This window comes from Lindgomyces ingoldianus (assembly GCF_010093535.1).
Source record: "Lindgomyces ingoldianus strain ATCC 200398 unplaced genomic scaffold BDR25scaffold_82, whole genome shotgun sequence".
NCBI lineage: Eukaryota > Fungi > Ascomycota > Dothideomycetes > Pleosporales > Lindgomycetaceae > Lindgomyces > Lindgomyces ingoldianus.
The window spans coordinates 82,565-98,553 of NW_022985243.1; the positions used below are offsets into that span (position 1 = coordinate 82,565).

The 15,989-nt window shown below is 44.8% G+C and overlaps 3 protein-coding genes across 3 annotated transcripts; 2 read left to right on the forward strand and 1 right to left on the reverse strand.

Annotated features, from left to right (window-relative positions):
• Positions 1-44: 44 nt before the first annotated feature.
• Positions 45-373, forward strand: BDR25DRAFT_363836 (uncharacterized protein; the record flags this gene model as incomplete). The annotated part of the gene is made up of 4 exons (XM_033696799.1): positions 45-72; positions 123-184; positions 223-315; positions 350-373. Coding segments are annotated over 4 exons (207 nt in total), but the record flags the coding sequence as incomplete, so codon positions are not given.
• Positions 374-7,658: 7,285 nt separating this feature from the next.
• Positions 7,659-8,819, reverse strand: BDR25DRAFT_248559 (acid protease; the record flags this gene model as incomplete). Its single annotated transcript, XM_033685978.1, has 1 exon — positions 7,659-8,819. The coding sequence occupies one exon, from the start codon at positions 8,817-8,819 to the stop codon at positions 7,659-7,661; it is 1,161 nt and encodes a 386-aa protein (XP_033539462.1).
• Positions 8,820-10,256: 1,437 nt separating this feature from the next.
• BDR25DRAFT_320616 (uncharacterized protein) lies at positions 10,257-11,348 on the forward strand (the record flags this gene model as incomplete). The annotated part of the gene is made up of 3 exons (XM_033691917.1): positions 10,257-10,293; positions 10,326-11,289; positions 11,333-11,348. The coding sequence occupies 3 exons, from the start codon at positions 10,257-10,259 to the stop codon at positions 11,346-11,348; spliced, it is 1,017 nt and encodes a 338-aa protein (XP_033539463.1).
• Positions 11,349-15,989: the final 4,641 nt, after the last annotated feature.

Consider the following 15,989-nt stretch of genomic DNA (forward strand, 5'->3'; position numbering starts at 1 on the left):
ACCTCCGATTCCATCGATTCACGACTCCCCTGGGTCCCGCGCAGTCGTCTCGTCCTCCGGTACTTATCCCCGGTTCTCTAGGAGAGAGGGGGGGGGAGAGAGGTAGGGGCGGGGGGGTTTAGGGTTAGGTACCGGTACTTATCTTGCAACCCCCTCAGTCGCCGCAGCTCCGGTCTTCCTACAGGTCGAATCGTGCAGTCCAGACGCAGGTGGAGTGTGCAGACGGAGGCGGGTACCAAATTCTTTTTCAATTCGAATCTTCCGCCATGTGACCCCCAAACAAGTCAAGTGAGGCCATACTGGCCAGTTCTGGGTGTCAGATTGAAGCACTGTTTCTGGGCTTCCTGAGATGAATGATGGGTTTTGGATATGATGTATGGGATGATGATTGATTGTATTGAATTATCGATGTTTCTTTTTCTTTTTGTCTGCTCTGCTCGTGTTGCTCGGCTTTGTTTTTCCGGTCCGAGTCCCTCGCGCACTAGCCCTATGCGCGACCGGCTGCAACATGCTGCAATTGACTTACACGAGGCAGTTTGCTGCGACACACAACTACTCCCGAAAAGCTCCGAATTTGCGACTCCTTGAGACACTCCACCTGCGTCTGGACTGCACGATTCGACCTGCAGGAGGACCGGAGCTGCGGCGACTGAGGGGGTTGCAAGATAAGTACCGGTACCTAACCCTAAACCCCCCCGCCCCTACCTCTCCCCCCCCCCCTCTCTCCTAGAGAACCGGGGATAAGTACCGGAGGACGAGACGACTGCGCGGGACCCAGGGGAGTCGTGAATCGATGGAATCGGAGGTGGAGGACACGCGTCAGGGGCGGCAATCGACCCGAACACGCGTTAGGACGCCCAAGGCAACCAAGGCGGAGAATATAAGGAGACAACAGGGAAACTCAAGCGATGGAAGCGGGACAGACGAGGTGATCAATGTCGACCAAGAGGCCCCCGGAGCCCCACAATCGACCCGCACTCGAGGCCGACCAAGAACAAGACATGACAAAGGAACAGGTATACCCAAGAGAAGCGCAGGAGCGAGACAGAAGGAAGACCCATTAGCTGTGGTGCTCGCAGCACTCAAAGAGACCCAAGACAGGATGGTAGCCACAATGGAGCGGATGGAAAGAGAACACGCAACCCAGATTAAGACAATAACAAGGACACTCACCCAAGAGGTGGAGGCACTAAAGGTAGAGAACAAAGCAATGGTAGACAAATTCAAGACCCTTCTAGCCAGATCTTATACGCTGCCTAGTGGATTGCCATCTTACGCCGCCGTGGCACGATCGCCCCTAAGCAGCCAGCCCAGTAACCTACAGACCCTTTCCACCAACACGGCACCCTTAACAACAACAGACACACTCTACTGCACAATCAACACATCTAGGATTAAGGAGGTGGACAGGGAGAAGGCGAAACTAGGCAAGATTAGACAAGCCATCAAGGAGGAGATGCGGACAAACTACAAGCGCGCGGAATGGCGATGTGCGGCAGTGGTTAGGGACCCGAGGAACACCAATCGAATCAGAGTCACATGTAGGGACGAAAGTGAGCTCCAGGCGGTCAACGAGGCAGCCCGCAAGACGGCGGCCAGGGGAGTTAGGATACTGCGCGACCAGCTCTTCCCAATCAGGGTAGATAACGCCAACCGGCTAGCGGTGCTGTCAGAGGAAGGACAAATCCGACCAGGAGCCCCAGAGGCTCTCAGGGCCGAAAACAGGGTGCAGGTAGCAAAAGTCAGCTAGCTAAGTAGAAAGGATTCAGGAAAAGCATATAGATTAATGGTGGTGTATGTCACTAAGGGCAGCGATGCAGCCTGGCTGCTACAAGAACAGTACTTCCACATTAACGGAGAATCTGCATACACAAGACCGTTTGAACCGCGAAATGGACTATTGCAGTGCTACCAATGCCAACAGCTAGGGCACAAGGCATTCACATGCACGAGGCAGCGGGTTTGTGCTAGGTGCGCCAGCGAAGGACACCACCACAGCAAATGCCAAGTGATGGTCCCTAAATGCGTACCCTGTGGGGGCCCCCATGAATCTTTCTCTAGGAACTGTCGAGTGCTATACCCTGGTCGGGATGCCTAGGACGCTCAAGATATTCCAACTTAATGCGGGAAAGAGACGCGAGGTACTGCACAGCGTAGTAAATAACAAGCAACTACAAGACTTTGCTGTATTAGCTATTTAAGAACCTCATGCGTGGAGGAACAAAGAAGGGAGGATCATCACAACACCAGCCAGACACGCCCACTGGGCCAAATTTACGCCAACCGCATGTAGGGACGGGAGGTGGCCCTTCCGGAGTATGCTCTGGATACAGAAAGACATCGAGGCTGAACAGCTGCCGGTACAGTCGCCGGACCTCACAGCAGCGACGCTACGACTACCCGGTCGAACGGTCCTGGTAGTGTCAGTCTACGTCGAGATAAGAGATGAGCGAGCACTAAGGGAGACAATAAATCACATCCGGACCCTAATCTAAACCGCACACGACTGAACCAGGACGCGGGTGGACGTGGTCCTGGCAGGTGATTTCAGCCGACACGACTAATTGTGGGGAGGGGATGATGTGTTAAACACTCACCAAGGCGAAGCAGACCCTATTATACACCTCATGGCGGACTATTCACTCCACAGCCTACTTCCTAGGGGCACGAAAACATGGCAGCAAGGAATAAGTGAGAGCACTATTAATTTAATGCTAACCTTAGACAACCTGGCGGCTACAGCACTATGCTGTAAAGTCTATAAGACAGAACATAGGTTAGATTACAGAGCAATTAAAACAACCTTTAATGTAGACACCCTAGGACAGCAAGTAGAAGCAAGACTATTGTTTAAAAATGCACTATAGGAAGCAATACAAACAAGAGTTAAGGAGACGCTTAAAGCTAAACTAATAGGGGGCAGTGTACAGCAACAGACAGATAGGCTGATGGGAGCAGCAATAGAGGCAGTCCACAAGCTGACCCTAAGAGCCAGGCCCTTGCTGTATGCAAAAAGATGGTGGACTGCAGACCTTACGCAGTTGCGAAGGGTATATACGCACTAGAGGAACAAGGCAAAAGTGGAACAGCAGGCAGGAAGGACAAGTATGGAGACAGAACAACAGGCGAAGGCAGCAGCAAAGGAATTTCACAACGCAACGCGGCGGCAGCGCAGAACCCACTAGGAGGACTTTCTGGCGGACAATGCTAACATTTAGAAAGCTACAAGATACCTTAAGCTAGATAGTGCTGCAACATTTAACAAAATACCCCCTCTAGAGAGAACTAACAGATTAAGCACAGGAGGAAATCTAGAGATAGCAGACAAGTTGCTGCAGTTGTTCTTTCCACCGCTCCCAGACACTATTGAGAATGAGGGCGAACGCCAGCAACGTAGCCCGGTTAGCATGCCCGACCTAACCATGGACAAAATAGAATGCTGTCTGTTCGCGGCCAAGCCGTGGAAGGCACCAGGCGATGATGGGCTCCCAGTCATGGTATGGAGGCAGCTATGGCTGGTTGCGAAAGAGAGGATCCTACTTTTGTTTTAAACATCACTAGGGGAGGGGGTCATCCTAGCACAGTGGAGAAACGCTTGGATTGTCCCGCTTAAAAAGCCAGGAAAGGCAACTATAGAGTGGCAAAGTTGTGGAGACCCATCTCTCTACTATTAACTCTTAGCAAGATCCTTAAAGCTGTTGTAGCAGAGAGAATCTTATATGCAACAGAAACATACAGGTTACTTCCTATAAACTACTTTAGTAGAAGGAAACAGCAATTAGCAGAACAAGCGCTATTAATGTTGCAAGAACACATCTACAACGCATGGAGATCTAGGAGAGTGCTAAGTCTAGTAAGCTTTGACGTAAAAGGGGCATACAACAGAGTATGCAAAGACAGGCTAACCCAGAGGCTCCGTGCCAGAGGGATACCACCAGGCCTAGTACAATGGATAGACGCCTTTTGCTCTAATTGTACAGCAACTATTACAGTCAACAGCTACACGTCCGAGGAGAAACTGCTGCCCTAGGCAGGGCTCCCACAGGGATCCCCCCTTTCTCTAATCCTGTTCCTCTTCTTTAACGCTAATCTAGTCTAACACTAGATTAATGCTTATAGCAGTTTATTTGCCTTTATAGACAACTACAACGCTTAGGTGACAGGACCCTTAGCTAAAGAAAATTACGTGAAACTTTAAAACATTATTAAAAGAGCAACAAGGTAGGAGAAGAGAAGCAGGGCAACCTTTAAGGGGGACAAGACCACCCTAATACACTTTATAAGAAATAGAGGCAAAACAAGCGCAAAACTAGTAAGCGTTAAAGGACAGCTAGTTAAACTAACAACAGAAGCTAAGATCCTAGGCGTTATTATAGATACAGGGCTAAGATATAAGCAGCACATAGCAAGGGCAGCAGCAAGGGGCCTAAGGGCAGCCCTAGCGCTGAGGCGGTTACAGATGGTCTCCCCTGCTACAGCCCGGCAGCTTTTCAAGTCAACAGTAGCACCAGTGGTAGACTACGCATCAAGTGTATGGATGCACGCGTGCGGCACAATTTCAATGGGAGCGATAAACAGAATACAGAAAATAGGAGCTTAAGCTGTTACAGGCTGCTTCTAGACAGTTGCTGCGGCTGTGGCAGAGGCAGAAGCGAGTCTACAGACAGTGCATGAACGCCACACAGTAAGGGCTATTAAGATGTGGATTAATGTCCACACGCTGCTAAGGACAAACCCTATGTTAAAATTCTATATTACAGGCTTTTAACAGTTTTAATTACTGCTGCAGAATATTGCAGAATAGCTAGAGGGGCTTAATACTAACTAGATAAAAATAATTAATCCACACAGTGTGCAGCTATAGGACTGTTGCATCTTAGCAATAATTAAACTAGACTAAGCAAAGGCTATAACACTAGCTAACTAGTGTAACTGTATTAGAATTGCAACAATCGCATCTGTCCAGCTTAGTATAGTAGGGATGGGAGGGGCGATAGACGACACGCAGAGGGGAGCGCCCGCTTAAGCTGCTACCTCGTCCTTCACCTTAGGACCCAGGACGGAGCAAAACCCCTACACAGCGGAGCTGGCAGCGATGGCGGCAGCGCTGACCTCCCTCCTGACATGCCAGACGGCGGACCAGGTCATCATTCTCACCAGCAGCCAAGCGGCCATACAGGCAATACGCCAACCGCGGGATCAGTCCAGCCAAGCCAGCATCAAACAGATCTACAACGCGACTTAGGCACTAAGGGAAAGGCGGTGCTCTGTACGTATAGTATGGTGCCTAGCAGGAAGCAACAATTTAGTAAAGAAGGCTAAGGAAGCAGCAAGGAAAGCCACAGCAGACAGCAGCGCGCTAACTAGACCCTTTTACTAAGCAAGGTTAACAGTAACTAGGACCACAGTAAGAAACTAGGGACAGAGAAAAGACTTACTAACAGGAGTAGGGAGATACTCGCGCAAGATGGACATAGCTCTACTAGGGAAACACACTAAGAAGCTCTACAACGCCCTAACCTAGCAAGAAGCAAAGATACTAGCACAATTCAGGGCTTCCAACAGGCCGTACTACGGTCTGTACAAAGTAAACCGTAACGGTCACGTGTTCAGTACAAACGTACCGAGTTCGTGAGCCGTACCGTACGATTAATGATGCCCTAGGTACGGTACGTAGTACGGATGTCTCAAAAATGCCTATTACAGACCATTTTCTATTCCAGAGTTATCTATCCACGCCTCTTGCCGCCTTACAGGCCTCATCTAGTCCTATCTGCTCTTGTTACTAGGGAGAACTAGTTATTTTATAGTTAATTAGACCTTAATCTTGCGTCTCTAGAGACCCATAGTCTTAGCTGTTTCGACTAGAGTACGGCGTACTTTAATCGAATCGTACTACTCGTACAGATCACGTGAGCCGTAACAGTTACGATACGTACACCTACCTCTCCTCCTCCCTGTCGTACGAACGTACACAAAATCTCACCCGTACAGGCCTTAAAATCGCCCAATCGTACAGTACTACGCCTTGTTAGAAGCCCTGAGCACAATTACAAACTAGGATGACACAGCTAAACACATACCTGTACTAAATAGGAGCTGCAGACTCAAACATGTGCATATGTAGTTAGGCAGAAGAAACTATTCAGCACTTCCTCTTCTAATGCTAAAGATGGGACACACTCTAAATACAAATGCTTTAGCAAACAGAGACTAGAAGAGGAAACCTCCCCTTCTTTCTAGGGGGAAAGGCACCAGCAGACCTGGCAGAATGGTTGCTAGACATTAACACAGTAAAGATAACAGTTAGGTACGCAATAGCAACAGGCCGCCTAGAGTAAGAAAGAAGATAGGAACCTAGAACTATAGAGACAATAGTAGAAAAGAGACGCTTAATACTAACCCTACATAACAGCAGGCTCTGCTTTACTTGCTAATAAAAGGACTTTAAACACTTAAAGAAGAGACTTTAAGAACACTTGCTACAAATTACAATTAAGGGGATATGTAACAACTACGCCAGATAGCGGAGCAGGAGGCATGTAAGGGCTACGAGGAGTTAAGCCATCACTAAGGAAGCGCTTAGGTAATAACGCACTAGTGCCCTCTAGGCTAGAGCCGGGCGTAATAAAGACATCATCATCATCATCATGCTGCAAGTTGTTGCAAAATGCTGCAACATGCAATTTGCAGCAACATACTGTTCGAGCTTATTGCTCGTACTATGTAGCAGCTTTCGTCCAGCGTTCCTCCTGTCTTGACAGTAGGTGCGCATATCTGACACTGGGACATCCGGCCTTACAGTGTGCCTATAACGCTTGCACCCTAAGCAGTGCCTGCTACATATTGGTATGATTGAAACGTATTTCGTAGGCTGTGGGTCTACGAAATTTAGCAGGTTCGGGTCGCATTGCTGATCATAGCAATTCCGAGCTATATAGGTGTTGGCACCGGTTACCTAATTAGCTTACTAGATCAAGTTAGAGCTATTGTATTATAAATTTACGTTTTCTTCCTTTTCCGTCTACAGTATTAGACTGTTGTGTGCTTTCCGATACTGCAAATTGCTAAAAGGGATGAACTAAGAGTTGCGCAAGTTGCAGATAATATAATTACAATAAAAGGATTAATTAAGTAACAAGCAAAATTGCCTAGCTCTAATACTATCAGATAGGAGGCTGGATAGGAATACGTAAATAGGAAGATACAACACTGAATATTTCCTAAATCTTTTTACTGTTAGGCTTTGGCAGGTTTAAGGGAGGCCCGTTAGGGGACCTATTGAATTCCGTGGGCTCCCGACCCTGATAAAAACATCCCCTGGGGCTAAATAACATCCATAGCGTTTATGTATTTTGTAAGTCAGAGGCGCCAATAGTACTGCCGCACTACGAATCATATATCCCGAGTAATGTAAGAGAATTAACTAGAAAATTCATGTTCCAGGTGACGGCAGCAGAACGAATATAAGCCTATGAGAACTCTAATTACGATACGTCGCTAAATAGAAGACTTTGGTTATAGCCGACGATCAGTGAAGAGAAAGCTATTGGAACGCAGAAACGTAGTGTATTTTTGCAATATTTTGTACACTGGATCCAGTTGAGACCGTTGGTGTAAGGGAAGGTTACCTCGTTTCGATCGGCAGGTAGGTAGTTCTACCTGGGCCGATTTGCCAGCAAAATACTCCGGCGCCCAGCGTCAAAAACGCTGTGTAATCCATTCAGGAACGGATTGCCTAGCAAAATGAATCCCTGCTTACTTCTCTCCTCACCCATGCCAATGAACGCCGAGACACACTTGATTTTGTTCACTTGGTCATCTTCGGCTTCAATCAGGTAGTCCCAAGGAGTTAACTCAATTTGCTGACCCAACGGCCCAAGTGCAAGACGCCAGTTGGGCAGTTCTTCACGTTTTTCGCACTCGACCCAGTCGAACACGTCTCTGACGCCGATTTGCTCGTTTGCCCGCCTTGCGATATGCTCTGGAAGAGCGATCCACGGAAACGAACTCGAGATCATTGCCGTAGTATTTTCCGTCGTAAGTGGAGTAGGCGGACCAGACGCGTTAAACGTCATGGACATGTTCTGGAGAGCAACCTGCCACCCGTTGCTTGCGTAGAACTCCCACAATCTGTCACCCAGTCCTGCTTCCGTTGTTAATGGAAGCTCTATTGCTGTGGTATTGTCCATATCTTCAGGCCGACCGCCGAGGATCAGTTCGCCTCCCTCTTGGCTAGACCTCCCAAGACGCAGACTGAATATTGGCTCATCCAGAAGTCTTTTCTCTACCATGCTCTGGAAAGGATATGAAGCATTTGGGGGAAAATTATTCCAATTGTCCTTGATTGGACGGAGGGCAAGTCCAAGTGCGGTGTCGAATAGATCGTCGCGCTCCATGGGTGTAGGGTAATACACAACTGCTTCCTCAAACAACTGGTCTGCGATTTCAAGATCGGAAATGTGAATACTATCACGCGACACGTTGCCCCAAGTGTGAATACCCGCTTGCCCAGGATATTCCAATTTGCATGACCTGAGATCGGCTTTGTAGGTGGATGAAGAAGAAGAATTGTACAATGGATGAATTTCGCAGTACAATTTATCATAGTCATCGTAGGTGCAGTTTGTAGAAGGGACAAACAACGGCCCCCAACTGGTATCAAGTTGCGCTCGGAACCCAACGGGAGGATTTCCAAGTCCGATGTCGACAACGTACATACTAGAGAAAACTGTGTCATCTTGACCGTCGCCATTATTGCCATTTCGCAGAACGGACAGTCTCAGAGGCTTTTGGAAGATATCGGAAAAGCTGTCCATCGACCTAGCTCGAGGACTTGCGCCGTCCCAAAGTGGAGAGGACGGAAGTCTCAATTGCCCTTGAACACGACTGAACTATGCTTTAGTTTAGCTTCACGATTCGAAGAGGAACATACCTCTCCAAGGCGCCTACGAAGTTTGGCTCGTGCAAAAATTTAATATTCCACCCCGTTGTGTATCTCGTTATGGGTAAGCGCAGGACAACAGCATTCACCTGAGAGGACCGAAATATCAAGCAAAGACAGGTAAAGGCGAAGAAAATGCTGAACTCCATGTTGTGAGTGTGAAGCTCTGATTGTGGGGCGAAGGCATGTTGTTGGGCCTTTTGACGTGATGGGCTGTGCCGCATGCGTTGGCACAAATGAAACGTGGCAGTGCAGCTCACTTCATCAGGTTTTAACCTCTCATTACAACAACAATCCTGCAATTCTCAATCACATGCTTCATCAGTGTGATATACGTGTAAGTATCTTCTACTTCTTTGTTTTTGTGACTACTACAGCGCATAGTATTCCTGATGAGCGCTGCCACACTCCCGGGTCACTTTCTCGCAGTTTATGGTGTCTTCACTTCAGTGCAGGTTGGCGAGATGAAGTGCCTCCAAACTCTGGCTCGAGAGCTCGGCTTCATATTCTTTTAATTACTATGCCTTAATCCTACGAACAAATCGCCACTGGCTTTCATTATTTCTAGAGCGGCGGTTTCTTATAGCAACTCGCGTGTCCTTTCAGCCTTGCCTGAATAGTCTCCTCGAACCCTTCAGTGTGCGTCGTGTATTAAGGCGTTGAGAGCTACTCCAATTGAGATTTTGACACGTACTTCTTCTTATTCCTCGCTACCAATGCTATTTACGCCTCACTGCTCCAATTTTGCTCCTACGGGATTCAGATCCATTTGAACACTCATCCCAGTTCCTCTACAAGCTATCGTTAGAGCTCCCCAAGACATTTTCACCACGTCTACGCATCGATTCGATTCAGAGCACGATTTAAGGGGAGTGGAAGGGGGCCCTATCGCTATGGATCGATTGTTCGCCTCAAAAGTGTGTTGGAGAGTCTGCGCCAGTTGATCCGTCTCAGTTCGGAGCATATGTATCCCATTTTGCTCCCCGAAATATAGACTGTCATGGCTTCCGTCAAAGGGTTCATATGAGATCTCCAGGAATCAATCTCTGCATTATTTAGTACTATCTTGAAACCACTTTGATCTCAGATCTTACTTCTCTACCCGTCTCTCTGCCAAACATGCATTTTCTCTTATGGTATATAGGAGCCGGAGGAGCTTTAGTTGCGCTATCCACCGCTAGTAAGTCATAACTCCATCTAAAAAACGTTTAGATCATGGCTAAGAAAGTTTCTCCAGATGCCTCTGACAATGATACCGATACGAACGGTCCTGAAACACCTTCTCTCGTGGATCTGAACTTCCCTGATTTCAATGAATCAGCAAACTTTCCACCCCTACATCCCGCTGAGTGAGTTGCTGTAGGCGACTCTTTCGCTGCAGGCCCTGGTGCTGGGAAGGCTTTCGATAACGATGCGAAGTGCATGAGACGGTTCGAAGCATACCCCAACTCTATGCAAACTCACAAGTACATGCCCGGACCCCACGAACCACAACCTGGAGATCCTAAACCGAAAGACAATTTCGTGGCGTGTACTGGGGCTAAAACTAGGCATTTACTCAATTTCACGATGCCTAACAAACAACTTAAATCGATCAATTCGGATGGTTCAGAGAATTTTAAGACGTCCTTTGCTACACTGTCCATCGGCGGAAACGACATCGGATTCAGTAAGATCCTCAGAGGTTGCCTCCTCACTTTGAAGTCTCATTGCGACGAAAGTCTCGCAAACGCAACGAATGAACTATATTGCGGCAGCTTCTTCGCCAAGTACAATAACGTACTTACGGAAATGATAGAGAAACGATTCCACCTTACCCCGGACGCCGATTTTGCATATCGCACTTGGGTCTACCAAACCAGTTACTCCCAGTTCTTCGAAGAAGACACAACACAGTGCAATAAAGCCAGTTTCCTGCCTTTTGGGCCGTACGCTACGCAAGAATTGCGCAAAAAGTTGAACCGCTTGACGCAGTCCCTCAACTACGTTCTACAGTACTGGATCGACATGAGGAACGTGCATTGGACACTCGATAAGTCCATGTGGGGTGATAAATACTTCACAGCCATAGACTGGGTGAACGTGGATTGGGTATATACTGGACACAGGTTCTGTAGAGAAGGAGTAAATGAGCCAAATTACAAAGACCCAGACACGTGGTTCTATTACCTCCCTATTCCTCGTGCGCTGGATGGTAATTGCAGCGAAGTGGAAGTGGGCGAGGCCATCGAGAAGTTTACGTGGGAGCCTGACGAACCCGGAGAATATACGTGGAACTTGGATGACCCAAGTTCCCTTGGAGACCTTGGAGACAAGGTGAATTGGGTTCGTACCTTTCATCCTAAGTCAGCAGGACACGCTCAGACACGAAACATGATGTTTTTGAAGCTATACTATGACCTAGCGCTCAAAGGGCTCTCTAAAAACGTTTCGTTATAATGTGCGTTGGCGATATTGTTTCCTTAGGGAAACATAGACGCCCTAGTGGCGAATGGCGATATGGCTATCTTGCTTGGCTGCATGCACTTCTGAACAGCCCTCATATCTTCCCTGGCAGGAAAGTCACTCACCGATTCTTAGGCTCTCGAGGGGAGCCCTATCTCGACGACTTGAAACATGAGATTTATCCGGATGCACGAACCCTTCGGCACATAATAGCGAAATTTTATATGTCAAGCGTGAGGCGAATTCCTATAGGAAAAGTTGTTCCAGTCATGGTTGGGTCAAGAGATCTAATGATGGGACGCGATGTTGAAGAAGTAGGAATGGATATCAGAAGGTTGCTGGATCTTCTCTGGGAGTTCGACCCAAAGGCCAGGGCTTCCAACGAGGCGTAGTACTGTACGATTGGGCGATTTTGAGGCCTGTACGGGTGAGATTTTGGGTACGTTCGTACGACAGGGAGGAGGAGAGGTAGGTGTACGTATTGTAACTGTTACGGCTCACGTGATCTGTACAAGTAGTACAATTTAATTAAAGTACGCTGTACTCTAGTTAAAACAGCTAAGATTATAGGTCTCTAGAGACGCAAGATTAAGGTCTAATTAACTATAAAATAACTAATTCTTTCTAGTAACAAGAGCAGAGAGGTCTAAAAGCTTGCTGCTTACTACCTTATGCTATAGCTAGTTCTTTTAAAGTTAAATAGCCTTAATTATTACACTTTTTAGTAAGCCTTAATTATTAGTTACTATATAACTAGCTGCGCTAAAACACCTCTTACACTTACAACTAGTAGCTAGGATAGTAAGGAAATTAAGGGCAATCTTAAAAAAAATAGAATAGGCTGTTTTGCCTCTAGTAAACCACTATTATAAGAGTTCTCTGTGTAGTAAAGGGTAATTTTTATAGTAATTAGCTTTTATAGAGTTATAGTAGAGCTATAGCTTATTTAACACCTTCTTACACTTATGTAAGCGCTAATTTGTTATAAAAAAAAGGTTAATAAAAAGGCAAGCCTTATAATTATTATTATAATAGTTGCTACCTAGCAGCTTACAACACCTAGAAGATAATAGCTTATTTTTAACTTTATACTTATCCTTAGCATTTAAATACTAGTTAAAGATTATCTTTATTAACCTAGTTACCTTATCTACTTAGCTTTTATAATGCTGCTAGTAATTTTAAAACTAAAGTAAGCGCAATTAAAGGTTAAAGATAGTAGTAACTGTGTAGTATAAGACTAGCAAATTAAAAATTAGTTTACCTTAGTAAGTAGTAAGCTTTTAATAGCTAAACTTAATAGTGTTTTTAAAGTATAAGTTACTTAGCTTATTAGCAGTAATTACTTTTATTTAATTAAGGTAGATTTAGAGGCACTAAAGCTCTATTATAGTCCTCTATAGTAAGCTAGATAAGCCTTAGCCCTTAAGTCTGTTTATTATCTAATAAAACTTCTTTAAAAAGTCTTTAAGGCGCTTAATCTTATCCTAATTATCTTTAGTAATAAGATCTACTAGGGCATTAAAGCTAGCTTATTAAGTTTTTTTATTAGCATTAAAAAAGCCTTTTTATTACTGTTAAAAGCAACTAATAGCCTCTCTAAGCTTATAACAGCGTAATAGCATAAAGTAAACTAAGTGCTAGTGTACTCTGCTATTGCGCACTAGATTAAGCGTGCTAAACTGCTAAATTAAGTCCTTCTTTATAATGTTAATTTAGAGAGTTTTAAAAAGCCTTATATGCTTATGTAATGCTAGCACGCTGTTTATAAAGTTATAAAGTTGTCTAACAACTTTACGCTTTCTGTATAGCTTAAATTAATTGCGTAGAGTAGCTCTAGTAAGCTCCTGCTTAAATTTTATAACACTTTTGCTATATATAATAGCTTTAACAACTACCTAGATTATATAAGTAGCGCAGTAGATTTAGTGCTGTTTATTAAGCTTATATAGCAGGTTAAGCTCCTTATTAAGGCTTTAGATAAGCTTGTTATTATTATTTAACACATTATCCTTAATAAAGTAGCTAAATTTTAACATAATATTATACTTATTAATAACAGCAGCTATCTTAGAGGCTTGCGCACTACTAGTATAGTTACTATATAGGTTTTTAAAGCTAATTAAGAGGTCTTACTAAGCGTGTAAAGCATCTAGCTGTTATTAGTTACAGAGTTCTTATAATAGTAGCCTATGCGCGCATACTAACAAAGTAAGCTACTACTGTAAGAAAGGAAAGGTAGTTTCTAGAACACTATATATCTACACTTAGCATAATTTTTAACAGTGTAGTAATTAGTATTATTTAAATCTCCTTTTTTTGCTGTACAAGTGCAGCGTAGATATCCTTAGAAAGTGTAGTAGTAAAATGTAGTAAGGTAGTAAAAAAATTTATGTAATTCTAGCTAATAAAACTATAAGTTTTTAATAAAATAGCCTTTTTAAATAACTAATCCTACACTATAACCTAGTTAACTAGGGCACTGCGCAGAGAACCCTCCTGCTATAGTGTATAAGATAACCCCTGCAACAAGCCTGCTACTCCTCTAGCTGCCTCCTATGGGTGCTGCAGTAGCTGTACGCTATTAGGTAAGAGCTCTTTATTAATGTTAACCTTATGCTTCTTTAGTAGGTGCTAAATAATATAGTTATAGCTATCTACTACTTTTGCAGCGCCTTAAGAGCCCTGCTTATAACACTAACAGTAGAGCTAGAGGCAGATTACCTTACCTTACTTCTCTAAGAGTGTTATATCTGCGCTATAAGCTTACACCTTTAATAGTATATAATTACTTTATAAAGTAGTCTTGTTCTTTACTTAGTAACCTAATTACACTAAAGGCAACACCTGTTTTAAGTCTAATAGCTATATATTATTCTAATTAATTATAAACTTAACACTAGTGTTATAATTGCAGTTCTCTAGGAACTGCTGCAATTAATCTTTAGCTACAGATAGTGTACTATTACAGAATAAAGTAGAAGACATAGTGTAGAGGGCTTTTAACTTCTACAGCCTATAAAACTATGTAAAATAGACAACAGAGGGATCTAATTAACTAGATAAGGCCTATAAGGCAGTAAGACACATAGATAGATAACTCTATAATAGAAAATAGTCTATAATAGGCATTTTTAAGACAATAGACTGCAGATAGATAGATTAAACCCCTTAGAAAGAGATTTAAGCGCCCTTATAAAACTTTTAGCTAATTAGAGCTTTAGAAGCTCTCCCTGCAGACCTCCTGCTTACTAGAGTCCTCCTACTCCTCTAGAATCGCTATAAAAACTTCCTAAAAGGGTAATATAATCTGTACTACGTACTGTACCTAGGGCATCATTAACTGTACGGTGCGGCTCACGAACTCAGTACGTTCGTACTGAACATGTGACCGTTACGGTTCACTTTGTACGGACCGTAGTACGGCCCGTTGGAAGCCCTGCCCAAAGGCCTCGTACTCTTGGCTCAAATACCTATGATCTGGCTAGGTGATGATGGCTCGATATTTCTTCCCACCCAGCGGAAAATTGTAGAATATAACGCGCTTATCGCAGGCCTAGTGGACGAACTCGACAACCACGGAAAAAAAATCGTGAAAGTGCACATCTCAAGCACCCCTCAGAAGCATCTGGAAGAGAATTTCCTTTTACCCAACAATAAAGGGTATCTCCGAATGGCCTGGGACTGGTTAGAAGCTATCGTAATCTCTGAGAAACGAGGTTTCCTTGATGGCTCTGAGTGGGATAATCCGGACGACGGTAAGGCTGGTGGGTTGTCGGACGGACCTCCAGCTCCAACTCCCGAGCAGCAAAAGGTTGTTTTTATACAGGAGAGACCAAAAGACGCACCCTCCGCAGATGACATAAAAGACTCGCTTTATAGTGGTAAGAAAGAGATGGACTTCATTACGAAATTCGCCTGCGATGAGCGGTATATCTGCGGCTTCAGCTGGGACAGTAATGTAAACATCGTAGCTGGGGCGAAAACTGATGAAGAACAATGACCTCTGACTAAACACCAATCAGATTATAAACTTAAACAATCCAGTTCTCAACAACGGCACTGTTTGTGTGTTGGCAGGTGGATACGATACAACTCAACCTATCATCAACTGGTGGTCAAACGCCAGGAACGCGAGAATCTGGATAAGCTGGCAAATACTGTCTGTTCATTTGCTGTAAAAGTATGTCATCACCCTACAGCCTTTTAGTTACCACATTCTTACAAAAACTATCAGGCAATCCTCGATGAGTGCATAACGAACGGAAATTTCTACGGCGGCTACTACGCGCTCGGAGGTCTCTTGGTCAATCTTACAAATTTAGTTAGCTCGTCGTTGTTTCCTACTGATGAAGAATTTGGAATGCTAACATTTGCGTAGCAATATCCGAAGTCACCCCTAGACTTTGTCCCATCTTGGTAAGACATACCTGCTAACGTGGCGAGTTCTATACTTGCGAGCGGTCTTGCATGAGCTGAGGAGGGGACATATGGCAAACGACTCGACAAGGGATCGAGATCCAAACAAGGTGGAATGAGTGTATTGTAAGGTCTGAGGAGCTCGATAGAGCTCTAAGCTGACTATATACTGTACGAGATA